The sequence below is a fragment of the Bombina bombina genome, chromosome 9 (genome assembly GCF_027579735.1).
Source record: "Bombina bombina isolate aBomBom1 chromosome 9, aBomBom1.pri, whole genome shotgun sequence".
NCBI lineage: Eukaryota > Metazoa > Chordata > Amphibia > Anura > Bombinatoridae > Bombina > Bombina bombina.
Window position 1 is genome coordinate 213004248 of NC_069507.1, and position 17657 is coordinate 213021904.

The 17657-nt window shown below is 38.3% G+C and overlaps 1 protein-coding gene across 2 annotated transcripts in view; it reads left to right on the plus strand.

Moving 5' to 3' along the window:
• Positions 1 to 1022: 1022 nt before the first annotated feature.
• The window catches only part of CTBP2 (C-terminal binding protein 2), a 219794-nt gene continuing 203159 nt past the window's right edge, over positions 1023 to 17657 (plus strand). For both annotated transcript variants that reach the window (XM_053692600.1, XM_053692601.1), the window contains exon 1: positions 1023 to 1366. Coding sequence is in view for 1 of the 2 variants with exons in the window: in XM_053692601.1 (XP_053548576.1) it covers positions 1357 to 1366 (10 nt within the window). In the remaining variant the exon portion in view is untranslated. The remainder of the gene's footprint in view (positions 1367 to 17657) is intronic.

Here is a 17657-nt window from a genome sequence, read left to right on the forward strand (position 1 = left end):
GAAAGCTCTCACTCAGGTGATAAGAAGTCAATGGGTCCTCCCGATCTGTATGGAAATAAACTTGTACACAGGTCCCAAATAGATAATGCGTGTTTGATTCCAAATACCAGATCAATCCCTAATAGATTGGAATAGATCCCTTAACCCAGTGGTGGTTCAGGTAACCTATTAATGGATAGGGGTTCCCTTGTCCTGACTGAGTCAGGAAATCATGTGAGCAGAGTCGCAGGTGTTACCTGTTTGGGACCTGTGTACAGGTTTATATCCATACAGATCGGGAGGACCCATTGGCTTCTTATTACCTAAAGTGAGAGCTTTCTGGACAGCTCCTAAAGGTCCAGCAGGTGTTTGTTGCACTTCTCAAGTGCTTTGCAGTATTTTGGGGATACAACTGTATTAGAATCATATTATAGTTGATCTTGCACCATCCTGGCGCCTTCTTCTCTTCTTTGCCATTCTAAAGTTGAATTTTGACTGTCTTGTTCCTTTACTATTTAGTGGCACCTCAAAAACAAAATATTGCTTTTTCAGCGTTTAAATACTTTTAAAATAATAAGAAAAAATATCCCTTGAAGAAAATATTTCTCAACAAAACTGTGAAATAATTTAGTACAAATATTACTAAATAATTTAGAAACGATTTACCTACAAATATTCCTTTGTATTTATTTATTTTTATGAAAAAGATATTATAGAACTTATCTACAGACTTTTTATGCCCCTCCAAAGTGTTCTCAGCTTTGGCTTTTTCAGTCATGAATTTCTGCTATATCTTTGTCTTCAGTGCTCCTTGCTTTGCTCTCTCGTTCTCATTTTCCCATTAGTCTTAATAATTCTGTCCTAATAAGCTGCCAGGCTGAAACATTTTTTTTGTCTCATTTCCCTCCCATAGCCTGCTGCCTCTCCCACCTGCCATGCCCTCTCCTCCCCACGCCTTCTTTCTCTCACACGCGCGTCTTTATTTCTTCTCCTCAGCTCTGACTGTCCCACTGCCCCCTGGAGGATGCTGCTGGTTTCTAAACCCCCCTGAGGCGGATGCTCCTGCTGCTGGTCCCTACAGCTCCCTGGGGGGATGCTGCTGCCGGTGACGCGCAGCTGTGGAGTGCTCCGGAGTCCCCATGCCCAGGCTGGTGTTATTGGTCTGCACTCCCAGACCCCGCCTCACCAAAAGTGAGGGGAGGTGGAGAGGGAGGAAGAAGAAGCCCCCTCAGCTGCTGTCCATCCTCTCGCAGCTCACAAGCTGCCCTACAGTGGGTGTGCGTGTGGGAGCAGTTGCTTCAAGATCCTGGAGGTCCCTCCTGAGCAGTGAAGGTGAGGCAGGAAGAAGTGGATGTAACTGCAGTCTGAGCCCCTAGGATGGTGCAAGGTAATGACATCTCTTCAGCTCACACTGATACGTTTGGATTGTTGTCTTCTGCAGCTCATTGTGCCTCTGGGTTGGGGAGGGGGGGGGGGGTAGTGCTCACAGGGAGGTAAAGGCTTTGTCCTGCTTGTTACATGTGCTGAGTGGTGTTTATACACACTGCCTGTTTCCTCACTTTGCTGAATTATCTTGTGGCACACATAGGGTAGCATAGACTGTGACTGGTCAGCAAGCATTATTTTAATGCAGATGAATTTGCCATATTTGCTAGTTGTATACATAAGTAAGGCAGATGGTTGGCAGAATAAGACACATTGGGGAGGTTTCTCTCACTGTAAAGAAGACCCTCAAAAACAGGGTGTCAGATTTCTCAGTTGAATGTGCCAATGAAAATTAGGGTTGAGGCTGAAAAGATTTGTGTGTGGTGGGTGGGGAGGGACAGAATGGAGGACACATTATTTAGCATTACACTCTGTCATTAGATAGGACTGTGCTGCAGTTTTTTTTATGATAAGGGCTGTCATTCGCTTGGTATTGATAATGGTAGCATGGTATCTTTCTTAGACAGTAAACTCATTTGTAAAAGTTTTTTTATATTCTAATTAGATGGGTTGTGTTATATTATCTATCTATCTATCTATCTATCTATCTATCTATCTATCTATCTATCTATCTATTGCTGTGTATTTTTATTTATCTCATGTGTAAATATTAGTTTAAGATAGGCATACACACAAAATAATTGGTTTGACACATTTCAAATGTACGGCTAATGAGTCGTAATCTCAGTTAGTGAATATAATTCTGTATCATTTGGAAGTTCCATGGAGCCTTCCTAAATCATAACCCTCTGGTATTGAATTTCTAGTAGATATATGTCCAAACTGCTTGCAACACAGCTGCTCTGTTTAGGATATAATAGTGTAATAAATGTGTCTATCTATTTAGATACCACCATTTAAGTGTAAAAGACAGGTACATTTATTTACAGCCTCCTTTAACCTCTACACTTCCAGTTCCTTCAGTCTCTCCATTTATTGTGTCATTCTGTTGAAAATATTCACCAATAAATGGAGGGTTGATCTTTGCTGAATAATAAAGGAAGTAGAGACCTTGGTGAGACTGAATGTGTGAAAGTTAATGAATCTTTACCACTTGCATAAACAAACCAATTACAATATTTAAAGAATAGCTATTTAACTACTGTGGGTTTAATACTTCCTCTGTGACACCCACATATGTTTTTATGCGATGCAGTGTACAGTCATATAGTCAGGACTTCATAGATTAACACATTAGCATCCAAAAATGGTTTCAGCCTATTGCTTTTGCAGCATATGGTTTATAATGTTTTGCAACCTAATGCTAGTTTCATATTCATTTTCATCAACTGCAGAAGCAAAGTCTGTTGTTATTATAAAGCACAAATATTTTATGATGAAGTTTTATTGAAAGTTTATATTTTCTCCTAACCTTATCACTGTATGTAAGATAAAACATGCATGACTCACTAGAAAGCTTTATTTGAAATGATAAATTACATTTTTATGGAGACACAATGATACCATCTGTACTGAAGGACAAATTTGTAGCTAATTTCTTGTTGTATGACCTCATCTTTTTTTTTTTAAAAAAGTGCAACAATTTAAACCAGACGTTTTTCTAAAGGATCTTGTTTCAGAACAAATTATAGAATTAGATATTTTAATGATAGATACAATAGATTATTCACATCCAAAAGGGGTCTTACTTCTGCACCAGCTTGCACTATCCAATCAAATTGTGATACGCACATGCATTGGAATGCTAGCCCAATTACCCACTAATGTTTAAGTAAATTTATAGACATAACTTAATGGTCTACTTTCCAAATTTAAAGGGACATAAATGTGCAAAAAAATTATTCTATTGTGTGGGCTAGATTAGAAGTGGAGCGCAAATATATTAGCATTATTATGTATTAACATCGGTTGTGCACATTCAATAGCAATTTTTTTTTGCTCTGATTTTCAAGTCCAAAGTTATTCTTTATCGCCCAAGCGATAGTCTAGTGTGCGCTAACATCTGCATGTGGGATAGCGTGGTGTGCCGAATCTATCACATAATAGACTAATATGGGGGCATGCAGCAAAATTTGTGTCAGATATCACTTAAAGTGATGGTAAATCAGAGTTTCAAAAACACTAGGATTGACCATCACTAAAAATAAACAGGACTTTCAATCATCACTTTGTTAAAAAGGGTTGTAAACTTACCTTCTAGCACAGCTATTGGTTTAGAGGTGGAGACATCTCCTCATTGAAAAAAAGAGTGCTGTGCTGTGGGCAACTGGAGCCGCTGAGTTTAGCGAGGAGGCTGTGGCACAGAAAGGATGCACTTTTCACCCTTTTTTTTTTCAAAGTGAAAAGTCCAGTTTATTTTTAGTGATGGTAAATCCTAATGTTTTCGAAATGCTCGGATTTACCATCACTTTAAGTGCTAAGTCAGTTGTGTGCAAAAAATACACTCAAGTGGTGGAGTTCTTTATGTATTTCTGTGCTATACTATTCCTATGAAAGTTAAGTATAAAAGACTTCACGCATATATATATATATATATATATGTGACGTGCAGTGAGGTCAGAGGCTGGTGAGGCACTAGATATGATACGCCGGAGAAACACAGGTACAGAGGGCCACAAGTACCCCCAACAGGGCAGGTTTAAATGATAGCTGAACCAGTGCACAGGTGACATAATCAGGTGATGGGTGAGAGTAAGTTAGTCACCACTGAGTTACCGATCAGCTGATTACTTCACCTGTGCACTGATTCAGCTATCATGAAAACCTAGCCTGTTGGGGGTACTTGAGGACCATTGTTGAGAAACACTGCACTAAAGCACCAGCTCATCGGAAATGTATTGATTACCTGGAGAATAAAGCACACAAACTCTGCTCACTGACACCCACACACACTCTGCTCACATACACACTCGCACAATTCTGTGGCACAGTGCCAGTTACTAAGCAATTAGAATCATCCACAATCTCTGCTCTACTCACTACTGTATTGTAGAAATAGAAATAATTTACCATACAAGTTTTACACAAAGGACAAGTTATCAATACTGCCAACACAGCTACTGCAATATGGTGCTGAAGAAACGCACGTGCACATCCCACTTAGGTATTCTCTTCAACAAAGGATACCAAAAGAATGAAGCACATAATAATAGAAGTAAAATAGAAAGTTGTTTTTTTGTGTGGAAATTATGGAAATGTAATTATGACTTTCATGTTCCTTTCAAAAACAAATTTGATTTGCTGACAAGGGGCCAGTAACAGTTGATGCTAATTCTCAAAATATAAATAACTAGAAAAGTCTATTAAAATAGCATGCTCTACCTCAATCATGAAAGTTTAATTTTAAATGTCTTCCTTTGACTATGTGTTTAACCAGTTACTTTACAGTGGCATTATTTTTAAAAACATTTAACTGCAATAATTACATATTTTTTAAAGACATCTCCTTTTTATTAATATAAACTTGTATAAAAGAGATACATACATATACATGTATGTAAACACACACATACGTACTGTACATATATACACACATACAAATTCACACATACATAGATACATAAACACACGCATATATATATATATATATATATATATATATATATATATATATATATATATATATATACACACATACATACTCACATACATAGATTCATATACACATACTGTACATATATATACACACACACACACACTATATATATATATATATATATATATATATATATATATATATATATATATTTATATAATATACACACAAACATACACACACATACATACTATCCTTTTAAAGTATAGGGCACACTAAAAAAGTTTCTGCCGCATTAAGATGCCTTGGTTCACTTGTAATACCAGATTGTGCGTTATTCTTAGAGTGAGACAGAGCGCAAAATAACACACCTTGCACTATCAATTGTGCTCCACTTGCAAACGTCCAAGGGGTTAAACACATAGTTAAAGTCTGCTGCCAGTACAGAGTTGCAATGCACTACTGGGGAAATGTGGTAAGCTAATGGCAAGAGGCATATGTGTGTAGCCACTAATTCCCAGCTAGCTCCCAATAGTACATTGCTGCTCCTGAGCCTACCAAGATATGTTTTTTCAACAAAGAATAGAACAGGAACAAAGTAAATTTGATCATAGAAGTAAATTGGTTGCTCTTTCTGAACCATGAAAGCATTATTTAGACTTTCATATCAGTATAATTCATGACCTCTTGTTTTAGTTTTGTCTTTTTTTACTGGAAAATGTCTTTCTTTTGAACTATATTAAATTATTTTCTTAAAGGGATATGAAACCCCAAAATAATATCTTTTGTGATTCAGAAAGAGCATACAATTTAAAAAAATAATTCAAATTTACTTCTATTATCAAATTTGCTTTGTTCCCATGGCATTCTTTGTTGAAGAGATACCTAGGTAGGTCTTTGGAGCACTGCATGTCAGGAAATAGTGCTGCCATATAGTGTTCCAGGCACGTGCACGCCTGAGCTTACGTCCCTGCTTTTCAACAAAAGCTAACTTGAAAAAAAAAAATTGATAATAGAAGTAAATTAGAAAGTTGCTTACAATTGCATGCAACAATCATGAACAAAAATGTTGTCCCTTTAAGCATTAATTTATAATTATAAATGATAAATATCATTATCTGTACTACATTTACACAATAAGTAGTAAATACGAGGAATAACTGCACTTAAAGTGAAAGTACATTTTAACAAACTGGATTAATGCTATGGATTCACCTTGTATTTAACAATGTAGTCGCTAACTTTATTTTTATTTTTTAATTTGTGCGATTTCTACATTTTTATGTTTGCTCGATCCAACCGTCTTGTAGATTCCTCCCCCCCCCCTGCTCATTTTGTGGTTTTGCAGTTTTACACGTAAGATCGGTCCCACCCGCTCTATACGTGGTCATCCGAGCTCGCGCTCGTTTAAGATTGATGACAACTAGTAACTTGCTCCGATCAATGTGTGCAGATGCAGTTACGTAATTAGCTGGGTTTCCCCGTCAGTTCAAATGTGCATGCGTGTCTCATAAACGCGCTTCTATACTTTGAACGTTGGCGCATAGATTGAAGCTTTACAGACGCCACTGGGGGACCAATCAATTACTTGTAGTGAGATTCATCATCTCAAAACACAAAAACATTTTTTAGCCAGGCGGAGGAACAGTGAGATAGTTTTACAGATTGTAAGGTAAATAACTTTGATAAAGATACTTCTTTAAAAAAATTATGATTTAAAGTCATAATGTTTTTAAAGATGTATTTTTATGTACTGCATAGAGAAGATCGATAGTTTATTTTCACTTTAAATGCTTTTGCAAAATTTAGTATATCAGTGGTGGTTAAATTAATTAGATCACTTGCAAAATACCTGCAACAAGACTTGTGCAGCACCAAAACATTGGTTCATCCAAATCTTTCAGAACAGATATTCTAAAAATACTGGAGATAAGCCATCCAAAGCAGACGTATATGCTATTAAAACAAAAATGCTTTATTTCTTCATTTAAAAGCAAAAGACAGACACCACTCCGAACGCTACAGCAACTATCCAACGTGTTTCCTGCCCAAACGCGGCACTTCGTCAGAGATCTTTCAGTACCGATATTTGTGGAAATTTGTTTCTCCAAATATTCAATGGCTGCACTATTTGGTATTTGTTTTGTTTTAAACTAAATGAATTCGGAATATTCGTAGAACATTTGCATTTGATTTCGTTATAAAAATGTAAATGTTCCTAAGATACAGACCCCCAGTCACAGCAATAGGAGGATTAGCGCTGCGCCTTCTGGGGTCTGCACTAAAGAACCTTCTCCTTGGAGCTGCCATGCTAAGCCTTCTATTAGTACAGCCACGAGGACCGTGTAAGCACTGCTCTCCAGCACACTAGAGGTACAGATTTAATCTCTTAAAGGTAATTTAAAGAAAACATATTAATACTGATTAATTTTGTCAGTATTTTGTTGGTACATTAATTTGGATTATTCGGTTTGTTACAAAGTTGCATTGGTAACAAAAGGAATGCACATCTCTACCTGCAGCAGTCCAGCCTATATGGGAACCTGCTAAACCCTTCACTTGAGCTTTGTTTCATCTGCTTAGGCAGACGTCATGCATTCAACAGCAGGTTCAATTTCCCTAGAGTGTAAAACCAAAGTTGATGTAACAGAAAATCAGAAATCAATTTCCAAATAGATAGTTACAGAGACAAGCTAAATTATGATAAAATATTTTAAATTATATAACTAATGTTAAAGGGACACTGTACCCAAAAAATTTATTTCGTGATTCAGATTGAGCATGCAATTTTAAGCAACTTTCTAATTTACTCCTATTATCAAACTTTCTTCATTCTCTTGGTATCTTTATTTGAAATGCAAGAATGTGAGTTTAGATGCCGGCCCATTTTTGGTGAACAACCTGGGTTGGCCTTGCTGATTGGTGGATAAATTCATCCACCAATAAAAAAAGTTCTGTCCAGAGTACTAAAACAAAAAAAAAGCTTAGATGCCTTCTTTTTCAAATAATGATAGCAAGAGAACGAAGAAAAATTGATAATAGGAGTAAATTAGAAAGTTGCTTAAAATTGCATACTCTTTCTGAATTACAAGAGAAAAAAATTGGGTACAGTGTCCCTTTAATTATGTGTTTTTTTATAATCTTGGTAAACAATTTTGCAGAAAATATACCATTTAAATTGTAAGTCTAGTCTAGATTCATTAAACATTGGCAGAATATAAATTCTATTAATGCAGTAAGCCACATTTCCCTTGCGGTATCTACTTGATTTCATTTCACATATAACTTTTCTAAAAGAACTTGCAAGTGGAAGAAAGCACACATTAAAGGGACATAAAGTGATGTGTTAAAGCATTTTCTTATTAGACAATTGCATAATTATGTGTTTAACCCCTGAGGAAAAAGATAAAATACATACATAGCTATTGTCATTTACAGTACAGCAGTGTCCAGCTTAGGATTGTCAACAGTGGGGGTTCCAGAAACCTTACTACGGGTGTGGGTGGGAGGAGTTGGGGTTCCGTGGGGAGGTAGAACTGAAGGTGTTTGAGGGCAGATCCAGGTGGTCATGGGGTGTGGTTAGTTAGGTGGGGCCTGCCTAAAAGGACAGGGGCAGGGAGTTGTCATATTTACATTTTAACCAATGTTCCCTCTAAGGCCAGTTTTGTGAGTGGTCCAGCAGTGAAAGAGTTAATAAGAGAGCCACACCTTGCAGTCTGCATTGTGCAATGTTTGCTAATTGCTATAATTAACTGTTTCACTGCTGGGCTGCTCACAAAATTGTTTCTTTCCCCCCTCATTTTAGGGGTGTAAAATAGAAGACTGGGGATTCTTTGCACCCTTTACTTCCCGCCTACATCCGGCACTAATTGTCAGGGTATTACTGCTCTAGAGCTGGGTTTAACTAGGTGGTTAACCCTTTTGTGAGGATTAAACACATATGTACTGCAAGCAATACTGCGCTGAGAAATAGCACATAAGAGCATTTTCTGTTTGTGACATTATTTCCTTTTAAGTATCGCCTAAATTGTAAGAGAAAAAATGTTTAACTTTTATATTATTTCACTATTTCTTTTTGATACTTTCACTAATCATTTTTTTAAAGGCTGAGTGTTTCTGTCTTAAAGGGATAGTAAACTCCAAAATTTTCTTTTATGATTCAGATATAACATACAATTTTAAACGACTTTCCAATTTAATTCTATTATCAAATTCTCTTCATTCTCTTGTTATCCATTGCTGAAGGGACAGCATTGTACTACTGACAGGAAGCTGAAAATATCTATTTAACCAATCACAAGAGACAAATATGTGCAGGCACCAATTAGCAGCAGCTCCCACTAGTGCATGATATGTGCGTATTCATTTTTTAACAAGGGATACTAAGAGAACGAAGCACATTTGAAAATAGAAGTGAATTTAAAAGTGTCTTAAAATTACATGCTCTATCTGAATCCTGCAAGTTTAATTTTGACTTTCCTATCCCTTTAAACTGGAAATTTCAGATTCCAGAGAGCCTGTTACATAGGTATCTGTCACTATTGTCACTGTCGGAATATAGACCTTGACAATAACAAAGCCTGAGATATGGCATACAATGTAATCTCACCTCCCACTATTTGACAATGTCTCTGATTTACCTGTTTCAAGGCAGGTAGTAATGTCATGATGAAATCATGTAAGCGTGTATCCGTCTTGAAATGTTCAGCTGTTTGCTGTGCTAGATTCATTGATGCTTGTGAAGTTAGTTACCACAGGGCCTCGCTGTAAAGATGAGATCATATTTAAATATATCAGACACTTTATATTTTACGCACAAATGATCCACTTGGTACCAAGATGTGATTGGACTTAGGCCAGGACAGGCCACATGGCATACATGCCAAATGCCCAGTGGGCTGGGTACTTATGTGGGTGTAATACAATGCTCTGTTCTATCTTCCTTATGCTCACTCTAACAGTCATACTCCTTTAAGCAGTGTACTCACGCCCCTTTCACCTGCTATAAGCGGTTGTTCCACCTTATGCCCTTTGCTTGGTAATTTTTTCCCTACCTATCATGCTTGTAGCGGTTAAGTGTATCTCTGTAAGTTGAAATTGTTCTCTCGCAAAGTCTACAGGATTTACCTTGGAGAACGCCTTCTGTGTCTCACCTATATCCGGATTCCACTCATTTCTACAGTCCGGAGGTTCTTCTTCTGAAGCTGCCGTACTTTGAGTTTGTTTCTTTTCCTTTTGCGGTCAGTGAAGTCACGGCCGCCATCATCGCAGATCCCTCTGCTTCTCCAGACTAAGTGTTTACCTCCGGTAAGGTTGTTTTCTCTTGCACTTCCACAGTTGCTAGTCTTTTATACATGCATGTATTATATCACGCTACCCTGATATCAGTGACTCCTAAGATTTCTGTCATCACACTTAACGACTGTCTCCTTACGTGTGTGAATGCAGGAATGACAGGGGAGATCAAACGCTCCTAAAATGATACATGTGTTTGTAGTCATTTACATATTGTATCATTGTTAGTATTTGCTTCCTTGTAATCAGAGATCCACTCCTTATGTTACACCAGGCGCTACACTATATATTGAAGCTTCAGATATGCAACTTTATTCCAGAAACATAATCTGTACCTATCTTAAAGAGACAGTACTCTGTGTTTGGTAATATAATACTAGTATTTTACAAACCTGCAGTTGTGATTCATACGTATTCTATCTTCCTAACAGATATAGTCAATCTTTTCACAAGCTTGTTATAGTGGGCCTTGCTGCTATATAGAAGCCCCACCCTCTCTTAATATGGGTAACAATAGGAAAGCTTTTACAGTCTGCATATTTTATAAAGCAGAAAGTGCATTCTCTGACTAGCTGTTAATGGACATGTAAATACAGTCGATTTCCATAATCAAAAAATGCATGATAAAAAGACATTGTAATAGCACGTAGTCTGATCTTCAAATGAGTAGTAGATTTTTTTTCTGATAAATTTCAAAGTTATGTCTTTTTCCATTCCTCCTGTACCATGTGACAGCCATCAGCCAATCACAAATACATATATGTTTATTCTGTGAATTCTTGCACATGCTCAGTAGAAGCTGGTGACTCAAAAAGTGTAAATATAAAAAGTTTGTGCACATTTTTTTTTAATGGAAGTAAATTGGAAAGTTGTTTAAAATTCCATGCTCTATTTTGACTTGAGTGTCCCTATAAGCAGTGGTGCGGCCGGATGAGAGATGTGGTATATTATGGCTGCCTAGCTGACACAGGTCTAACTGATGTGGGCATCTCCCCCCTTTGAATGCCTATTTTTGTTTCCCAGTCTAGTCCTGATTGGACTAAGTGTTCCTGTACAAAAGAGGAATATATTCTTTAGTTTCAGCTGTTACTGGGACTAGTTTACTGCTTGGTGTAAATTGGGTGAAAACACCCTCCCCCTTCTCTGAGACATAGGGCTTGAAACATGAAGTGAACAAAAAAGTGTAGATTATAATCTTATTGAGAAATGTCATTGTTTTTGGAGGCAGTCACATTTTTGTGGATGATTTATTTTCCGTCAACTCATTGGGAGCAAAAAAGGACCATCTTGTTGATGTTTTGAGTAAAGGATTTCAGTTTACTTCAGTAGTAGTATGCCTGTATTGTGTTGTTATATAGATATTTGTCAACCTGGGTTTGGGTTATATTCAGTTAGGGTTGTAAACAAAAATAGAAAATAGGTATAAACCCAAATCCTGAGAGAAGGCGCTAGTCCAAAATAGCAGAGACCAGATAGTCCGAAATAGTCTCACAGAAGAAATGGTTGGTCCCTTTATAGATGCCTTGCGGGTCCATTTTCAAAATGTTGGGCGGACATGATTCGCTATAGTGAACCATGTCCGCCCTACATTGCTAAATGCAGCCAGCATATGCTGTCAGCATTTAACATTGCTTGTGCAATGCCACACCCTGCACAACGGCCACTAGCAGGGGGTGTCGATTATTCTGATCGAACTTCTGTGTTAAAGGATATCATCAATTTGATTATACTTCTAAAAAATATATATATGTAATGTATATTACTTTACTATTCATCAGATTCTTGCTGAGTGTCAATTTCAATAGCAGCGCTTTAAGTAATTAGTATGTTGCATAATAATGATTATGCAGGGTCCCAATTGCGGGCCAGATTACAAGTGGAGACGTATTTAACGCTCTTGCTAACCCCACTAGAAGTAAGGTTTTAGTGCTTGTCGGGTAGCGCTCGTCTTACAGGTTAAAAGTAAAACATTTTTGCTTGTGTGCTAACCCAATGCACACAAAAAGCTAAACTTAGAATATCACGCTCCCATTAACATATTCTCCCATAACAGTCAATTAAGGAAAAAAAAAGTGGAAAATACCCTATTCGCGTGCAAACCTGATCACATATTTTCATAGGTTCTCGGACAGAATGCCGACGGACAGAATGCAGAAAACATCTGTCCGTCAGACATATGTCCGAGATACTATGTTCCCGAGTTCGACCGAGGGCAGATACGCTCCAAAGTGCTCTGTTCTAATCAGAGCCTCGGGCGCTGTAACCGCCTCTGGGAACCTAACCATGGGCCCCACCACGCACCTATTGTGTCTGGGTAAAACTGTATTTATCTATCTATTTATCCATCTAATCTAACTATTAAATCTTTCTATCTCTCTTGGCTGGACTGTTATCTGACAGCCATTGAATGTCGGAATATTATCCGTCACACAAATGTCCGTCGTATAACAGTCCGGCCACAATTTTCGTGTGCTAACCCGACATGAAAATATGAATATTTCACATTCCAATGTTCTTCACATAGCAGAATATGTTCTATTTATTCATAAATAAATATTTCTGCATATATCTGAATTTTTTGGGTACAGTATAAATTTATATCTATATATTTGTATGATTATATATCGTTATTACTATATATTTCTGTATATATCTATTTAGAAATATTAGAACATATTCCTCTATGTGCAGAACATTAAAATGTGAAATATTTACAGTAAATACATAGTTAAAACTTTTATTAAATGGGGGGTGGAGCTAACTCTGAAGCTGAACGGTCGCATATCTCAGCAGCTCCGGCTATATTCTATATAAAAAACGAATTCAGCGACCGTTCATGCTTCTATGTTTTATCACTATTGTGAACTAGTAGGCTTTAGTGACCTAAGCATTTAAAATTAAGGAGAGGAGTGACCTGTGGAAGGAACCTCACTACTCTGGCGTCTGTCTGGCAGATTGAAGACTTTGGGAGCGGCCATCTTCCATTCCACGTGTCGATCAATGCGAGGAATAAGTTCAGCTAACTAATGGTACACTGCCTCCAATAGTGACAACTACTAAATATCCACTTTATGGAATCGGCAGCTTACATCATCGAGGAGATCGACAATCTCCTAGATGCTTGCAAAACCGCGTCTGATTATGAACTTAAACAGATGCTTCAACCTGCTGAAGTGGCGTCTGCGGCACTTGATGCCTATACTCGCACATCCATAACCGGCTATAAAGGTGGGGACGCTCTGGGGCCCCAGCGTCCACCACCTACCCAATCTGAAATACGAAGCTCTACAGAAATTGGCTCCACGGCAAAAGCAATCCAGCCTGATGAGTCAGACATTAAGACCATGGAGTATAAGACGGGGTATTTCACTACTCACTATGGTATTTGTGGAGCAATGGATCATGTACCCTTCACTGTTCCGGTGGAAACTTTGGCTGCTTGGAAGTTTAAAGATGGGAGACAGCCTCAACTAATGATAGTAGCATCTACTCAGGGAACATATCTGGTGTCATTCTGCAAATGGCAAAGAATCTTCTATACAGCCCCTCACAATGAGCTACCTAAGTATGTGAGGGACACAGCCAGCACAACGCTATACTAAATACACGCACCAGGTCTGCTGGTATTTGTTGCTGCCTGGAATTGGCATGTTAAGCTTCAAGTGAGCTGGAGCTACATAGGCCTAGTGGACTCGTATGCCTTTTTAAAAGCTTGTGTGGGCTAGACTGTGAATCTGACGGGTGTCTATCATGCGGACCTGATCCGATGTGTAGGAATGAGTTCCCAAATGGACACCCTCTTACCTGCTCTCTCCCTTTTTGAGGACAATTTGTATACTTGGGTTTTTCTTATGCTACGATTCCCTGCCTTTCTGCTTAACGTTATCATGAGCACAAGAGTTTTTTGTATTAAGGAGTTTTATAATTACAATTTGTACCTTGCTTATGTTCTAAGCAAATGAGATGCTATACTTTTACATATATGCTACATACTGTTATAGTGTCTATACTAGTCAAGGGCCCTAGCAACCTTTATAGTCTTTAATATGCGGGCATTTGGGCACAAGAAGAGGGATGTAGCGCATTAGATATAGGGATGTGTGGTTATTAATTAAAAAGGTCTGCATTGTTTCCAAAGAGTTTTATTAGGAATCAAAATATGTTAATAATAAGAGAAATATTTACAGGTATATGTACACATCTATTTTACAGCAAAATAGTCCAAATAATTAATACAGGGCAACTCTACCACAACCCTAATTTGTGCAACACTGCTACACAGAATATAAACCCAGAAATACTTAGCCAGATTCTCTAATGTGTCCAACATCATCCATCTTTTCAGCAGGAGCAGGATAAGAAGGAGAGAGAGGTTTTGGTGTTCCAGTTTTTTATACCCCAATTCAATAGGGAGTGGTTTATCAAATGCCAGTCAAAGGCTATTGGGAGTGTCTTTTGTTCAGAGAGAAAGGTGTATCTGGGGGGAAGGGATTGTAATAACAGCTAGATTAATATTTCAGTGATAAAATGTCACCACATTCCCTCACTTTTTCTTCTCCTATGTTGCCCCGTTTTCTAGTTATACCCACTAGTACAGAAGAACACAGTGGGAGCGAAAACCTTACAGGGAAAATTCTCCCACCATCCCTTCGAAATCATTCCCTCGGCGATATGAGCTCTTCTGTACTTTCCTAGGACTGTCAATTCCTAGTCTAACTTTATACAATTTATTAAAAAAAATGCACTCAATATTATACATAGACACAAATTGCTATGCTTATCCCCATTAGCAACATTTATACAATGGTCTTAAAATTGGGAAAAATTAAAAGTTCATGTATGAGTGCGTGAATGTGGGTACACTAGATGTAGTAAAATCTTTATTAATAAAGTGTGAATTGTGCCTGTAAAACAAAAGTTATAATGGTTCACTGAAGTTCTTTGTTGTCATCTTTTGGCATCTGGTCCTTGCTTTTGGCATCTGGTCCATGCTTTTGCTTTACCAATCATCTCTCTCTTTGAACCACTTTGTTTTTTCCCAAGACCCTCAAAGGAATACAAATAAATTAAAACCAGGCATATATTTACTTCACACTACAACACTCCATCTGCAGTAGAAACCACATTCACAGTTATTAACTTCAAGTTGGGATGTGGCTCTATCATTGCATCATCCCACTCACCCCCTTACTTAAACTTATGTTGCTTGTCCTATATTATTATTTACCCCTTTATGCTATATATTATTTTGGCCTAATGCCGCATTTTACATCTTCATTGTGATACATTTTATACTTATTTAATTTGTTCAACGCCACCATCACAGATTCTTGGTTAGATGAGTCCTGATGACACCTGGAAAACAACAATCTACATGTGTTATTGGGAAAAGCTGGAAGGAAAGGTGAGAAGCCTATCTTCATTTGGTTTCTTCCTGCAAAATAAGACTTCAGACAGTTGACATGGAAATTTTATTGCATGTGGCCTCCCAAAACTAATCACGATGGAGGTATCTGTTATTTGTTTTTGTTTTTTGAAAGAAAATGCATCAATTAACTATGCATTCTAAATATTGGCAAATATTGGCATATTTATAGGCATTTTGAGTTTTGGGAAACTTTGCCCCCTCCTGGTAGGAATGTATATCCCATACGTCACTAGCTCATGGACTCTTGCCACTTACATGAAAGAAAATGCTTTTACATGTTTTTATCTACTTGACTTCAAAGGGCTCCAATGCACTTGTGTATATATATATATATAGGTATGTGTACATATGCATTTGTATTTATATGTGGATATATATGTCTGTAAATATATATATATATATATCGGAGTACAACAATACAATTATAGGGATCGAATGGGTAGAGGGCCCTGCCAAGAGTTGCACTGTTGTAGTCAGCTCTTAAGAAGGTGATCTACAAAAAGCTGGACTCTTAGGCTTACATGCTAAGGGGATGGCAATGGAGGGAGGAACTGGTATAAAGTAAGGTTAGCGTAGGTTGTATGCATCCCTGAACAGTAGAGTCTTTAGGGAGCTCTTGAAGCTTTCAAAACTAGGGGAGAGTCTTGTGGAGTGAGGCAGAGAGTTCCACAAGATGGGCGTCAGTCTGGAGAAGTCTTGTAAATGGGAGTGTGATGAGGTAGCAAGAGAGGGGGAGAGTAGGAGGTCATGAGCAGAGTAAAGGGGATGGGAGGGAGAGTATCTGGAGACAAGGTCTGAGATATAGGGGGAGCAGTGCAGTTGAGGGCTTTGCATGTTAGAGTGAGAATTTTGTGTTTGATCCTAGAGGCAAGAGGTAGCCAGTGAAGGGATTGGCAGAGAGGTGCAGCAGATGAAGAGCGATGTGTAAGGAAGATGAGCCTGGCAGAGGCATTCATTATGGATTGTAAAGGAGCTAGGTGGCAGGTGGGGAGACCAGAGAGGACAGAGTTGCAGTAATCGAGGCGGGAAAGAATGAGAGAGTGGATTAAAATCTTAGTTGTGTCTTGTGAAAGGAAGAATCTAATTTTAGAGATGTTTTAAAGGTGGAAGCGGCAGGCTTTAGCCAGGGACTGAATGTGAGGACTGAAAGAAAGATCTGAGTCAAATGTGACCCCGAGACATCGGGCATGCAGGGTAGGGGTAATGATGGAGTTGTCGACAGTTATAGAGAGATTGGGGGTGGAGATTTTGTAAGAAGGGGGGAAAATGAGGAGCTCGGTTTTGGAGAGATTTAGCTTTAGGTAGTGAGAGGACATCCAGAAAGAGATGTGAGAAAGACAGTTAGTGACACGGGTTAGCAAGGAAGGCGATAGGTCTGGTGCAGAGAAGTAGATTTGGGTGTCGTCGGCATACAAATTATATTGGAAACCGTGGGACTTATTAGGGAACCTAGTGATGACGTGTAGATTGAAAAGAGAAGGGGACCGAGGACAGAGCCTTGTGGTACTCCGACAGAAAGTGGTGACGGGGCAGAGGAGGCACCAGAGAAGGCTACACTAAAGGTACAGTTTGACAGGTAGGAAGAGAGCCACGAGAGGGCTGTGCCACAGATGCTGAAAGATTGGAGGGTTTGGAGCAAAAGAGGGTGGTCAACAGTGTCAAAGGCAGCGGACAGATCAAGGAGGATAAGCAGAGAGAATTGGCATTTTGATTTTGCTGTAAGTAGGTCATTGGTAACTTTAACAATTGCTTTCTCTTTGGAGTGATGGGGACGAAATCCAGATTGCAGTGGGTCAAGAAGAGAGTTTAATGTAAGGAAATGGAATAGGCGTGCATATACTAGTTTTTCAAGAAGGGCTTTATATTTTGTGATTTAAATATCAAACATCCACCTGTTTGCAGGATATCCTCCTGACAGAGGTTACTACAAACCCATCACAACATAAAAGTCAGAATATTCAACATTGGTACATA